A 12,788-nucleotide genomic window follows, 5' to 3' on the forward strand; every position below is an offset into this window, starting at 1 on the left:
AGAAGGTAATGCGATGTCGGGCTGTCTAGACACTGTGGCGCTTGACTTCTTTGGTCAACACAGCAAACTACAGGTCACAGCAGGTCCTGGTTGCAGTTTTAACCCAGGTCAGAGTTTAAACTACCTGGACCAAAGTTTCCAGCATTCTTCATCGTAGCTCTGAACCGGTCATTACTGCTGCTGGCTACTTGACCACAAGGCTATTGACCAGGTGCTGGAAGGTGGGATTGAAATGGTCAGATAGTTTTTTTTGCTTAGATGGTGCTGATATGAAAGGATGAATGGCCTCTTGCTTTGCTGTGATTTTCCTGTGGTTCTATGGTACGTATCTTTCCTCATGTGATTATCCCTCCAGCCCAGCAATCAACCCTTTGTTGTACTTCCACTTGGGAAGTATATTTTTCTTTCTTTATTCATTCACAGGATGAAGGTGTCACTGGCTAGGCAGCATTTATTGCCCAGAGGGCAGTTAAGAATCAACCACATTGCTGTGGGTCTGGAGTCACATATAGACCAGACCAGGTAAGGATGGCAGTTTCTTTCCCTAAAGGACATTAGTGAACCAGTTATGTTTTTCCAACAATCAGCAATGGATTCATAGCCATTGTTAGACTCTTAATTCCAGATATTTATTGAAATCAAATTCCACCATTTCGAACCCCAGACTCCAGAACATTATCTGGATTAACAGTCCAGCTTTAACACCACCAGGCCATTGCCTACCACTAGGCCATCCCATCCAGTTTAGGTGCAACCCAACCCTCTGGTACAGGTCACCCCTACCCCAGAAGAGGTCCCAATGATTGAGTTTTTTGGACAAGTGATGAAAATGATTAATGTAGGCAGAGCAGTGGACATTGTCTGAATGGACTTCAACAAGGTACCACATGGTAGACTGGTAAGCAAGATCATGTGGGATACATGGAGAGCTAGCCATTTGGATACAAAATTGCCTTGGAGTTATGAGAGAGAGAGGCTGGTGGTGGAGGGTTTCTTTTTGGACTAGAAGTCTGTGAGCAGTGGTGTTCCGCAAGGATCAGTGCTGGGTCCGCTGCCGATCATAGGATTTGGATGTGAATACAGTTGGTATGGTTAGTAAGTTTGCAAATGACTCCAGAATTGGGTGTGTAGTGAACAGATGAGAAGGTTACATCAGAATACAACAAGATCTTTGATCAGATGGGCAAATGGGCCGAGGAGTGGCCGATGGAGTTTAATTTAGATGATCGTGAGGTGCTGCATTTTGGGAAGGCAAATCAGGACACGACTGAGGAAGGGCCCCTGGACCCGAAATGTTAACTCTGTTTTTTTTACTCCACAGATGCTGCCAGACCTTTGTTTTTGTTCAAGACAGGACTCATACACTTAATGGTAAGGTCCTGGGGAGTATTGCTGAACAAAAAAACTATGGGGTGCAGGTTCATAGTTCCTTGGAAGTAACATCACAGGTAGAGTTGGGAGATCATGTTGCAGCTGTATGGGACATTGGTTAGGCCACTTTAGGAATATTGCGTTCAATTCTGGTCTCCCTGCGATAGGTAAGATGATGTTAAACTTGAGAGGGTTCAGAAAAGATGTACAAGGATAATGCCAGGGCTGGAGGTTTGAGATGTAGGGAGAGACTGAACGGGCTGGGGCTATGCTCCTGGAGTGTTGGAGGCTGAGGGGTGACCTTACAGAAGTTTATAAAATCATGAGGGGCACAACTAGAGTGAATAGCCACGATCTTTTCCCAGGGTAGCAGAGTCCAAAATTAGAGGGCATAGGTTGAAGGTAAGAGGGGAAAGATTTAGAAGGGACCTAAGGGGCAATTTTTTCACACAGAAGTGGTGCATGTATGGAATGAGCTGCCAGAGGAAGTGGTGAGGCTGATATAATTGCAACATGTAAAAAGCATCTGGATGGGTTCATGAACGGGAAGGGTTTAAAGGAAAATGAGCCAAATGCTGGCAAATGGGGCTAGATTAATTTAGAGTGTCTGGTCGGCAGTTTTTTTCTATTCATTTGTGGTTTGTGGGTGTCGCTGGCTGGCCAGCATTTCTTGCCCGTCCCTAGTTGCACCTTGAGAAGGTGGTGGTGAACATCCTTCTTGAACTGTTGTGGGTTGACCCACAATGCTATTAGGGAGGGAATTCCAGGATTTGAACCCAGCGACAGTGAAGGAATGGCGATGTATTGCCAAGTCAGGATGGGGAGTGACTTGGAGGGGGAACTTGGAGGTGGTGGAGTTCCCATACATCTGATGCCCTTGTCCTTCCAAATGGATATGACTGTATGACTCATTCTTTGCTCCATATCCCTTGATGCTGAAGAGACACTCCAGCAATGCAATCAAGCGTATGCCATGTTAGGATCTGGTTTAATTTTATACGAAGATAATTGATTTGTGGATTTGTGTTATATGTCAAGTAAATAACGAAGATGGTTGAAGTGGTTCACCCTTGATATGGGTTAAACTTCAGTTGCAGTAAACAACCTGTGTTCAGCCTTCATTCTTTGTTCAGGTTACAAGATGTTTGATTCAGCAAGAGGCCATTCAGACCATCATGTTTCTACTAGCTCTCCAAATTAGAAGTTCACTTCTTGCTGTGAGCTGCACATTTATCCATTTCAGATTTACACCTACATTTTTTCCAAATCATCCAGTTTATGGATTTAATGGCTCACTTCAGGAGCAGGTGGGAGTTGAACCCAGATTGTCAGGCCCAGAGTTAGGGACACTAAGAGGTCTCCAAAGGCAGAGATGTCATATTCCCAGAGGGCCACAGATGGAGATGGCTGTAACCTGAGGGTCACCATGCCTTAGGAGGAAGGAGAGAATGAGAAGATAGGACCTTTTGTGGTAACGTCAGCTGAAACAGGAATTGAACCCACACTGATGATATTGCTTTACATTAGAAGCCAGCTGTCCAGCCAAATAAGCTATTTATGCTGCTGTATTGCAAAATAAGATAATGACTCAGACTTGAGATGGGAGTGAAGGGACAGCTGGCCAGTATTGTAAGCAAGATTGCAGAAATAGTACTTAGTAGCTACTGTGTCATTCTGTGGATTGTGATCCACTATAACATTTGGCATGCCACAAAGAATTAGCAAAGGGAATGTGTATGATGAAAAACCCATATAGATTGGAAACATTTCTTAACCATCCATATCTACTGTTGAAAGACATCGCGTGTGTCTGCAATTAGTCAAATACAATAATGTAATAGTGTTACAACCATATTTACTTTCCTAGATTCAAATTGTATTATAGTCTTCCTACCTCACAGAAATCATGTACTCTTCAACATCTGCAGTCTTTTATACTCTAATTTATTTAAAACACGTAATTTGTTATGAAAATGGCATTGGATAGTGGCAACTTAAACTCTTTCACTGTATTTTTTTTGTAAATTTACAGGTGACGATAAGTTATTGTTCTATTTTATCCTATTTTTCTGTTCCTTGTATGACAAAGTTCAGTGGAAGTCCACAGCAATACCCACCTACCTTTATAATTACTTCACGTTACTTCGTGGGAAACAAAACTTACATCTGTTGGGTTGCGCCAGGTTGCCTTGAATTTTTGATTTGTGATGCTTGGCTCTTCTGCTTCAGGTAAAATCAGGACTGATTTTGCTGCAGACAAATTCTCAATGTTTCTTGAAACAGCAAATACTTCTGATCTGTGATTGAAAAATTGCATTGATCAGTTCTTTTTCTGTTCATTCAGGGTCCATGGATATCACTGACTAGGTCATCATTTATTGCTCATCTCTAATTGTACAGTTGGCAGTTAAGAATCTATCGCATGACTAGGGTCTGGAGTCATGTAGTCAGAGCAGCATCCTTCCTTAACTAATACTAGTGAACGAGATGGGTTTTCCTGACAATCGACGACGGCTTCAAGGTCATCACTAGACTCTTAATTCTATATTTTTATTGGATCCATCATCTGCCATGATAGGATTCAAGCCACTGGTCAGGGAACATGATCTGCGTCTCTGAGTTAATAGTCTAGTTATTATTTCACTAGAATGATCACCACATCAACAATACAATCACTAAATGATAAGGTACAGACACTATTTTATTATCTTGGAATCTCCAGCATCTGCAGTTCCCATTATCTCTGTTACAAGGATGTTGCTGGGATTGGAGAGTTTGAGATATAGGGAGAGGCTGAATAGACTGGGAATGTTTTCCCTGGAACATCGGAAGCCGAGGGCTGATCTCACAAAGATTTATAAAATCATGAGGGGCATGGACAGGGTGAATATTCAAGGTCTTTTCCCCAGGGTAGGTGAATCCAAAGTTAGAGAGCATAGGTTTAAGGTGAGAGGTGAAATATTTAAAAGGGACCAATGGGACAACTTCCTCATGCAGAGGGTGGTACGTGGAATAAGCTTCCAGAGGAAGTGGTGGAGGCTGGTACAATGACAACATTTAAAAGACATCCGGATTGGTACATGAATAGGAAAGGTTTACAGGGATATGGACCAAATGCAGACAAATGGGACTAGATTTCTTTAGGATATCTGGTCGACATGGATAAGTTGGACTGAAGGGTCTGTTTCTGTGCTGTATATGATTCTAAGATATTGCACCTGTGTTGGCTCTTTAAAACAGCTATCCTGTTAGCTCCACTGCTCCGCTTCTTCCGGTAACATTTATTGTTCCAATATTTCTCCAACTCCCACCTTTTTGAAAGTTACGACTGCGTTTGCTTCTACCAACTTTTCAGGCAATACCTTCCAGCTTCGTAGAAATTTAAGTTTCTTTGTGTTTTAGGTGGATTGTTTTGCCATTCGTGTTAACTCCATATCCTCTGACTGCTGACCCTACTGCCACTATAATCAATTTCTCCATATTTATTCATTCAAACTTTTCATGACTTAGAACAGTAGAACCTCAGAAATGATACAGCACAGAAGGGGGCCATTCAGCCAAACTTGTCCATGCTGACCCAAAGATGTCAAGATGCCCTTTCTAATCCCATCTTCCTGCACACGGCCCATAGCCCTGCAGTTTACAGCACCTAAGGTGCAGATTCAGATACTTTTAAAAAGAGTTTGGCGTCAATGCCTTCACCACCAACTCGGGCAATGAATTCTAGACACCCACCACCCTCTGCATAAAAATGTTTTTCCTCACATCCCCTTTGATCCTTCTGCCAGTCAGCTTGAACCATACGTTCCTCCTGTCTGCTGTATCCCTACCCTTCACTGTTTTGTACTTCAATCATGTCACCCCTTAGCCTTCTCTGTTCCAAGGAAAACAACTCCAACCTCTCCTTGTAGCTATAATTCCCTTGAGCCCTCTGATCAAATCATCTCCCAATCTTTGTTCTAGGAAGAATAAGCACCACTTATCTATCTCTTCATCTAACTTAACTGGCTCAACCTTGGACCATCCCTTTGCCCTTTCTTTAACATACTAACACATTTCCTACAGTGTGATGCCTACACCTAGCCATAACACTGCAGTTAGGTCTTAGCCATTGATTTATAAATCTTTAACGTAATATGTGAACTCTATACATGTTTTTGTTTTTCAGGCCAGGGGAGTGGTATGACTTCTTAACAGTTTTACGCTAGCCGTTATAGACAAGTAATATCCATCGGATCTTGTCTTAGCCTTCCCCTTTCCAAGAAAGCAATCTCATGTCATAAAACCATAAGTAAACCTGGCAAGGACACTACTGGGTCATTATAATGCAATATTAGAAACAAAGCCACAAAAAGGGTGGAATTCATTGATGGCAACAATGGTCTCACCTCCATGATCTGGTAAGGGCTCTTGTCTCTCCTCGTTTTGGGATGCCCGGTGAATTGTGTATCAATGACAATAATGGGCTGAATGTCTGTCTCTCCACCTGGATCTGTTGACCAGCTAGTGGCTAACGGTTCTTCATTCCTCAGCAGCCCCGCTAGGGATGTGGTGGTTGCTGCCAATAATGCACCCACCTGAGGCTCAAGGTCACATGCGAACCCCAGCACTGGTGAGTGATGGAGGAGGGTGGATCATGGGGGCAGTCCCCTGGGCAGGGAAACAGAGGGTCAGAAACAGGGGAAGGGCTGGGAGCGCCCCACCTTTCCAATGTTGGCTCCTTCCAAAAGAAGGTTTACGTTGGATGCTTGCAGGCAACTCCAACAAGGTCCAACTTTCCAGTTTTTTGCTGGGTGGATAGTGGTAGGGCTATCGTGGCTATAACTCAGTGTCAGGGTGGGTTAGTGGTCTTCAGGCCTTGCCATCACAGCACGGTCCTCACCTGCCACCCTTGATTCTGGATAATGTCCTGTCCACATCCCAACTTGCCATGAGGGAAGGGCATTAAATTCTGACCAAGGGAGGGCATTCTAGAGTTTAGGATAGCTGCAGGCACAGCTATCAATGGTAGAGCAGTAGGATTTGGATGAACACAGAGATCGCTGAAGGTGGTGGCTTGGAAGAGATTGTAGATAGTAAGGGGTGAGACCATAGAGGGATTGGAAAAGAAGGATGAGTTTTGAAAATAGAATGACACGTATGTCATCTCCTCAAGGGCTCCTAACCATGGTATAGCAGTGAAAAATTCCCTCTACATCCTCAAGTGGGTCACAATGTCCCTAAAAAGCTGAGGAATGGAAGGTAATTAGAATAAAATAAATGTGGTAGTCATTACCTTAAAGACAAGATTTGATTTTCCTGTTCAACTGCTGTTGTTTCAATTTTCAAATTTCTTTCTTTTACATTCGCATTCACTGTCACATCGACGGAGAAAGCAGAACGGAGTTTTGCATCAAGTTCTAAGCCAGACTGGACAAAGGGAGTATTTATTCCAATGATGGCTTTACCATACACAGACACACTGAGAGAGGAAGAAGAGAAACTGTAAATTGGTCCAGCCAGGAAATATGGCTACAAAGTATGAAATCACTTTGGTGAATAATAATTATTAAAGTAAAATGCAAGCTGTTTGAGCCTTGAAATCTAAGATAGCCTTGGAGAGAAGGTTTGTAATGCTTACCTTGGGTTTAGCTGAGCCTTCAGCTGGATATCAGCACTGAGCAATTGAGAAAAGGAAGAGATGGATGAAGGGATACGTGCATCAACTATTTGAGAAAGGGAGTGAGAAATGTCAGTCATAATTGCATTGTTATCTCCTTCCTGTAAGTTAACCCATGTTTCTATTTAAAACAAGTCACATTCTTGAGAATATAAGGAAACAGAGCTGGGGGAGATCACCTGTCCCTTCAACCACCATTGAAAAAAGATGATCACATTGGAGTTGGTTAGTGATGCCAACGGCAGGGTACAATTCTCAGAATGGCTGAAATAGCCATGAAAACCCCAATTTCTCAACCTAACTCTCCCTGAAGTGTGATGATCTTCAGAATAAACTCAGCACCAGTTTTGAGTCACTCTCTGTATAATAAGAGCAGTCAAGTTCTTCTGAGCCTATGGCAACTTTCTCTAATTGGGAGTGTATTCCATCACTTCCCTGACTTGTGCTTCATATATGGACACAGGAGAATCACAGAAGCTCTACAGTTCAGAAAGAGGCCATTTGACCATCAAGTAATGCATCAACTCTTGAAACAGCATCCCATCCAGACCCCTACCCTAATCCCATAATCTTCCATTTTGCATGGAGGATACCGCCTAGCCTGCACATAGAACATAGAACATTACAGCACAGTACAGGCCCTTCAGCCCTCAATGTTGTGCCGACCTGTCATACCGATCTCAAGCCCATCTAACCTACACTATTCCAGGAACGTCCATATGCTTATCCAATGACGACTTAAATGTACCTAAAGTTGGCGAATCTACTACCGTTGCAGGCAAAGCGTTCCATTCCCTTACTACTCTCTGAGTAAAGAAACTACCTCTGACATCTGTCCTATATCTTTCACTCCTCAATTTAAAGCTATGCCCCCTCATGCTCGCCATCACCATCCTAGGAAAAAGGCTCTCCCTATCTACCCTATCTAACCCTCTGATTATTTTATATGTTTCAATTAAGTCACCTCTCAACCTTCTTCTCTCTAATGAAAACAGCCTGAAGTCCCTCAGCCTTTCCTCGTAAGACCTTCCCTCCATACCAGGCAACATCCTAGTAAATCTCCTCTGTACCCTTTCCAAAGCTTCCACATCCTTCTTCTAATGCGTTGACCAGAACTGTACACAATACTCCAAGTGCGGCCGCACCAGAGTTTTGTACAGCTTCACCATAATCGAGTTCCGGAACTCGATTCCTCTATTAATAAAAGCTAAAACACTGTATGCCTTCTTAACAGCCCTGTCAACCTGGGTGGCAACTTTCAAGGATCTGTGTACATGGACACCGAGATCTCTCTGCTCATCTACACTGCTAAGAATCTTACCATTAGCCCAGTACTTTGCCTTCCGGTTACTTCTACCAAAGTGCATCACCTCACACTTGTCTGCATTAAACTCCATTTGCCACCTCTCAGCCCAGCTCTGCAGATTATCTATGTCTCTCTGCAACCTACAGCATCCTTTGTCACTATCCACAACTCCACCGACCTTAGTGTCGTCTGCAAATTTACTAACCCATCCTTCTAAGCCCTCATCCAGGTCATTTATAAAAATGACAAACAGCAGTGGACCCAACACCGACCCTTGCGGTACACCACTCGTAACTGGTCTCCAGGATGAACAATTTCCGTCAACTACCACCCTCTGTCTTCTTTCAGCAAGCCAATTTCCGATCCAAACTGCTATATCTCCCACAATTCCATCCTCCGCATTTTGTACAACAGCCTATTGTGGGGAACCTTATTGAACGCCTTGCTGAAATCCATATACACCACATCAACCAGTTTACTCTTATCTACCTGTTTGGTCACCTTCTCAAAGAACTCAATAAGGTTTGTGAGGCACGACCTTCCCTTCACAAAACTGTGCTGACTATCCCTAATCAATTTATTCTTTTCCAAATGATTATAAATCCTATCCCTTATAACCTTTTCCAACACTTTACCAACAACTGAGGTAAGGCTCACTGGTCTATAATTACCAGGGTTGTCTCTACTCCCCTTCTTGAACAGGGGAACCACATTTGCTATCCTCCAGTCATCTGGCACCATTCCTATAGACAATGACGAGTTAAAGATCAATGCCAAAGGCTCGGCAATCTCCTCCCTGGCTTCCCAGAGGACCTGAGGATAAATCCCATCCGGCCCAGGGAACTTATCTATCTTCACCGTCTGAAGGATTTCTAATATCTCTTCCTTGTGAACGTCAATCCCACCTAGTCTATTAGCCTGTATCTCAGTATTCTCCTTGAAAACATCGTTTTCTAGAGTGAATACTGTTGAAAAAATCTGTCACACAGCAAGTAGTTAGGGTATGAAATCCACAGCCTGGCTTTTCATGACAATTGGCAATGGTTTCATGGTCACCCCTAGACTTGAGAACATAAGAACTAGAAGTAGGAGTAGGCCTTCTGGCCCCTCGAGCCTGCCCCGCCATTTAATAAGATCATGGCTGATCTTTTTGAGGCTCAGCTCCACTTACCCGCCCACTCACCATAACCCTTAATTCCTTTACAGTTCGAACATCTTTCCAGACTTGCCTTAAAAACATTCATTGAGGTAGCTTCAACCTCTTCACTGGGCTGGGAATTCCACAGATTCACAACCTTTTGGGTGAAGAAGTTCCTCCTGACTTAATTCCAGATTTAAAAAAAATTGGATTCCTTTTCCATCATCTGCTATGGTCGAGATTCAAACCCAGGTCCCTAGATGAGCCGGTGTGGCCTCCTCTACATTGGGGAAACCAAACGGAGGCTTGGGGACCGCTTTGCAGAACACCTCCGCTCGGTTCGCAACAAACAACTGCACCTCCCAGTCGCAAACCATTTCCACTCCCCCTCCCATTCTTTAGATGACATGTCCATCATGGGCCTCCTGCACTGCCACAATGATGCCACCCGAAGGTTGCAGGAACAGCAACTCATATTCTGCTTGGGAACCCTGCAGCCCAATGGTATCAATGTGGACTTCACCAGTTTCAAAATCTCCCCTTCCCCTACTGCATCCCAAAACCAGCCCAGTTCGTCCCCTCCCCCCACTGCACCACACAACCAGCCCAGCTCTTCCCCTCCACCCACTGCATCCCAAAACCAGTCCAACCTGTCTCTGCCTCTCTAACCTGTTCTTCCTCTCACCCATCCCTTCCTCCCACCACAAGCCGCACCCCCATCTCCTACCTACTAACCTCATCCCACCTCCTTGACCTGTCCGTCTTCCCTGGACTGACCTATCCCCTCCCTACCTCCCCACCTATACTCTCTCCACCTATCTTCTTTTCTCTCCATCTTCGGTCCGCCTCCCCCTCTCTCCCTATTTATTCCAGAACCCTCACCCCATCCCCCTCTCTGATGAAGGGTCTAGGCCCGAAACGTCAGCTTTTGTGCTCCTGAGATGCTGCTGGGCCTGCTGTGTTCATCCAGCCTCACATTTTATTATCCCCAGATGAGCTTCTGGATTAATAGTTCAATGATAATACCACTCGGCCATCACCTCCCTAATATGCCCAGTGGATTACTAGTCTAGTATTACAACCATAACTCTACTGTGAGCAATAGGTGAGTTGTCTACTTTTCCAGAAAAATGAAGCTGAGTGGTCAAAATGCTTTAGAAACATAAAAGATAGATTCAGGAGTAGGCCATACAGCCTGCAACAGCATTCAATACGATCATGGCTGATCATGCAATCTCAGTATCCCATTCCCTCCCTCTTCCCATATCGTTTGACCCGTTTAGCCACAAGAGCCACATCTCGCTCCTTCTTGAATATATCAAATGAAATGGTCCCAACAGCTTCTTGTGGGAGAGAATTCCACAAGTTCACAGCTCTCTGAGTGAAGAAATTCTTCCTCATCTCAGTCCTGAATGGCTTTCCCCTTATTCTTGGATTCCTGAACTTCCCCAACATCAGGGACATTCTTTCCACACCTAGTCTGTCCAGTCCCATCAGGATTTTATATGTTTCTATGAGAACCACCACAAACCCCGCCGCCCCCCACCCCCGATTCTTCTAAATTCCAGCGAGCACAAGCCCAGTCGATCCAATCCTTCCTCATATGCCTGTGGAGAGAAAGAAATTGTGAGAAAAAGTCTTACCGTTGATATTGGCATTTGCCACAACAGTTGAAAGGAAGGAGAGTTCCATGGACAGACCAACACAGGTAGGGACAAACCGTCTCAGCTCGGCACCCATCAATGCTGCTGCAGGGTGCAATTCAACTGGCTTCTGTAGCCATGTGAGCAGCTTCGTCAATGTGCTGCGTTTTCCACGTGCATCAGTGACTGACTACGAGAACAAATACAGCAATTCATGTTAGAGATAGTAGGAACTGCAGATGCTGGAGAATCTGAAATATACAAAGTGTTGGCCTTCCTGCTCCTCTGATGCTGCTTGGCCTGCTGTGTTCATCCAGCTCTACACCTCGTATATCACAGCATTTCATGTGATTGTTACCAGACTGGAAAAATCACCCGCAGAGCAGCTCAGGCAAATGCCACCCTACTTTAAGCTGCCGTAAACTTGCCATGATTCACCCTTACTTGAATGGCTTTCTGAATGTCATTCCTTTTGAACTCCACAAAGGCTATCTCTTGATCGAACAGTTTCAGGTACGCTGAAGCTAGAGGTACTTTTTCTGGCAAGGACTTCCAACCTGGGAACTGAAAAAGAATGTATTTTGAGTGAAAAAAATGCAATATTAGCAATTCTCAAGACTTCAGTTAAAATATTGAGTCACCAGCATTGTCAGTCAATTTCAATGCTGGTTATGCAGAAACAATGTGCAGGTTTACAGGGAAAGGCAGGAGATTGGCACTAAATTAAGTTGCACAGAGATCTACTGCAGATATGATGGGCTGAATGGCCGCCTTCTATATCATAATGGTTCTGAGGTTCTAAGGGGTGGCATGGTGGCCCAGTGGTTAGCACTGCTGCCTCACATCACCAGGGATCTGGGTTTGATCCCACCCACAAGTGACTATGTGATGTTTGCACATTCTCCCTATGTCTATGTGGGTTCCCTCTGGGTGTTAGAGTTCCCCCCCACAGTCGAAGGATATGTAGGCTAGGTGGATTGGCCATGCTAAATTGCCCAATAGTACCCAGGGATGTGCTGGCTAGGTGGGTCAGTTATGCGAAATGCAGAGTTATAGGGGCACAATGGGGTCGGGGGATGCTCTTTGGAGAGTTAGTGTGGGTTGAATGATCTGTTTCCACATTGTAGGGATTTTATGAGGATCCTGTCAACCCATTTTTTTTATTGTCTCTTTATCACTTACTGTTTCCTTACATCATTATTTCCTATGTCAGTGTTTACCCACTACACCTGACAGTCTTGCATTGCACCTCAAGCTCCTCTACCTCTGGACCACAATCTCCAGTTCAAGTCCCATAAGATGTGGGAGCAGAAGTAGGCCGTTCAGCCCATCTAGTATGCTCAGCCATTTCATGAGGTCTTGGCTGTTCTGACAATCCTCAACTCCACTTTCCTGCCTTTTCCCTCAATTCCCTCCCTGATTAAAAAATCTCTCTGTCTCAGTCTTTAAAATACTTAATGACTGAGCCTCAACAATCCCACGTGGTGAAAAAATTCCAGAGGTTCACTCTTCTCTGAGAGAAGAAATTCCTCCTCATCTCTACCTTAAATGTACAACCTCTCATTCTGAGATTATCCCCTTTAATGCTAGACTCTCCCACAAGATAAAACAATCTGTCTGCATCTACCCTGAAAAGTCCTCTAAAAATCCAGTATGTTCCAGTAAATGTCA

General features: G+C 44.2%; 1 protein-coding gene across 1 annotated transcript in view; it reads right to left on the reverse strand.

The window, feature by feature from the left end:
• LOC125456372 (vitellogenin-like) overlaps positions 1-12,788 on the reverse strand; it is a 201,883-nt gene that overhangs the window by 36,493 nt on the left and 152,602 nt on the right. The window contains exons 17-21 of the mRNA XM_059647698.1: positions 11,562-11,681; positions 11,118-11,307; positions 6,992-7,076; positions 6,647-6,832; positions 3,536-3,668 (exon numbers count right to left, since the gene is read on the reverse strand). Coding sequence (XP_059503681.1) covers positions 3,536-3,668; positions 6,647-6,832; positions 6,992-7,076; positions 11,118-11,307; positions 11,562-11,681 — 714 coding nt within the window. The remainder of the gene's footprint in view (positions 1-3,535; positions 3,669-6,646; positions 6,833-6,991; positions 7,077-11,117; positions 11,308-11,561; positions 11,682-12,788) is intronic.

Source organism: Stegostoma tigrinum, chromosome 8 (genome assembly GCF_030684315.1).
Source record: "Stegostoma tigrinum isolate sSteTig4 chromosome 8, sSteTig4.hap1, whole genome shotgun sequence".
Classification (NCBI taxonomy): domain Eukaryota; kingdom Metazoa; phylum Chordata; class Chondrichthyes; order Orectolobiformes; family Stegostomatidae; genus Stegostoma; species Stegostoma tigrinum.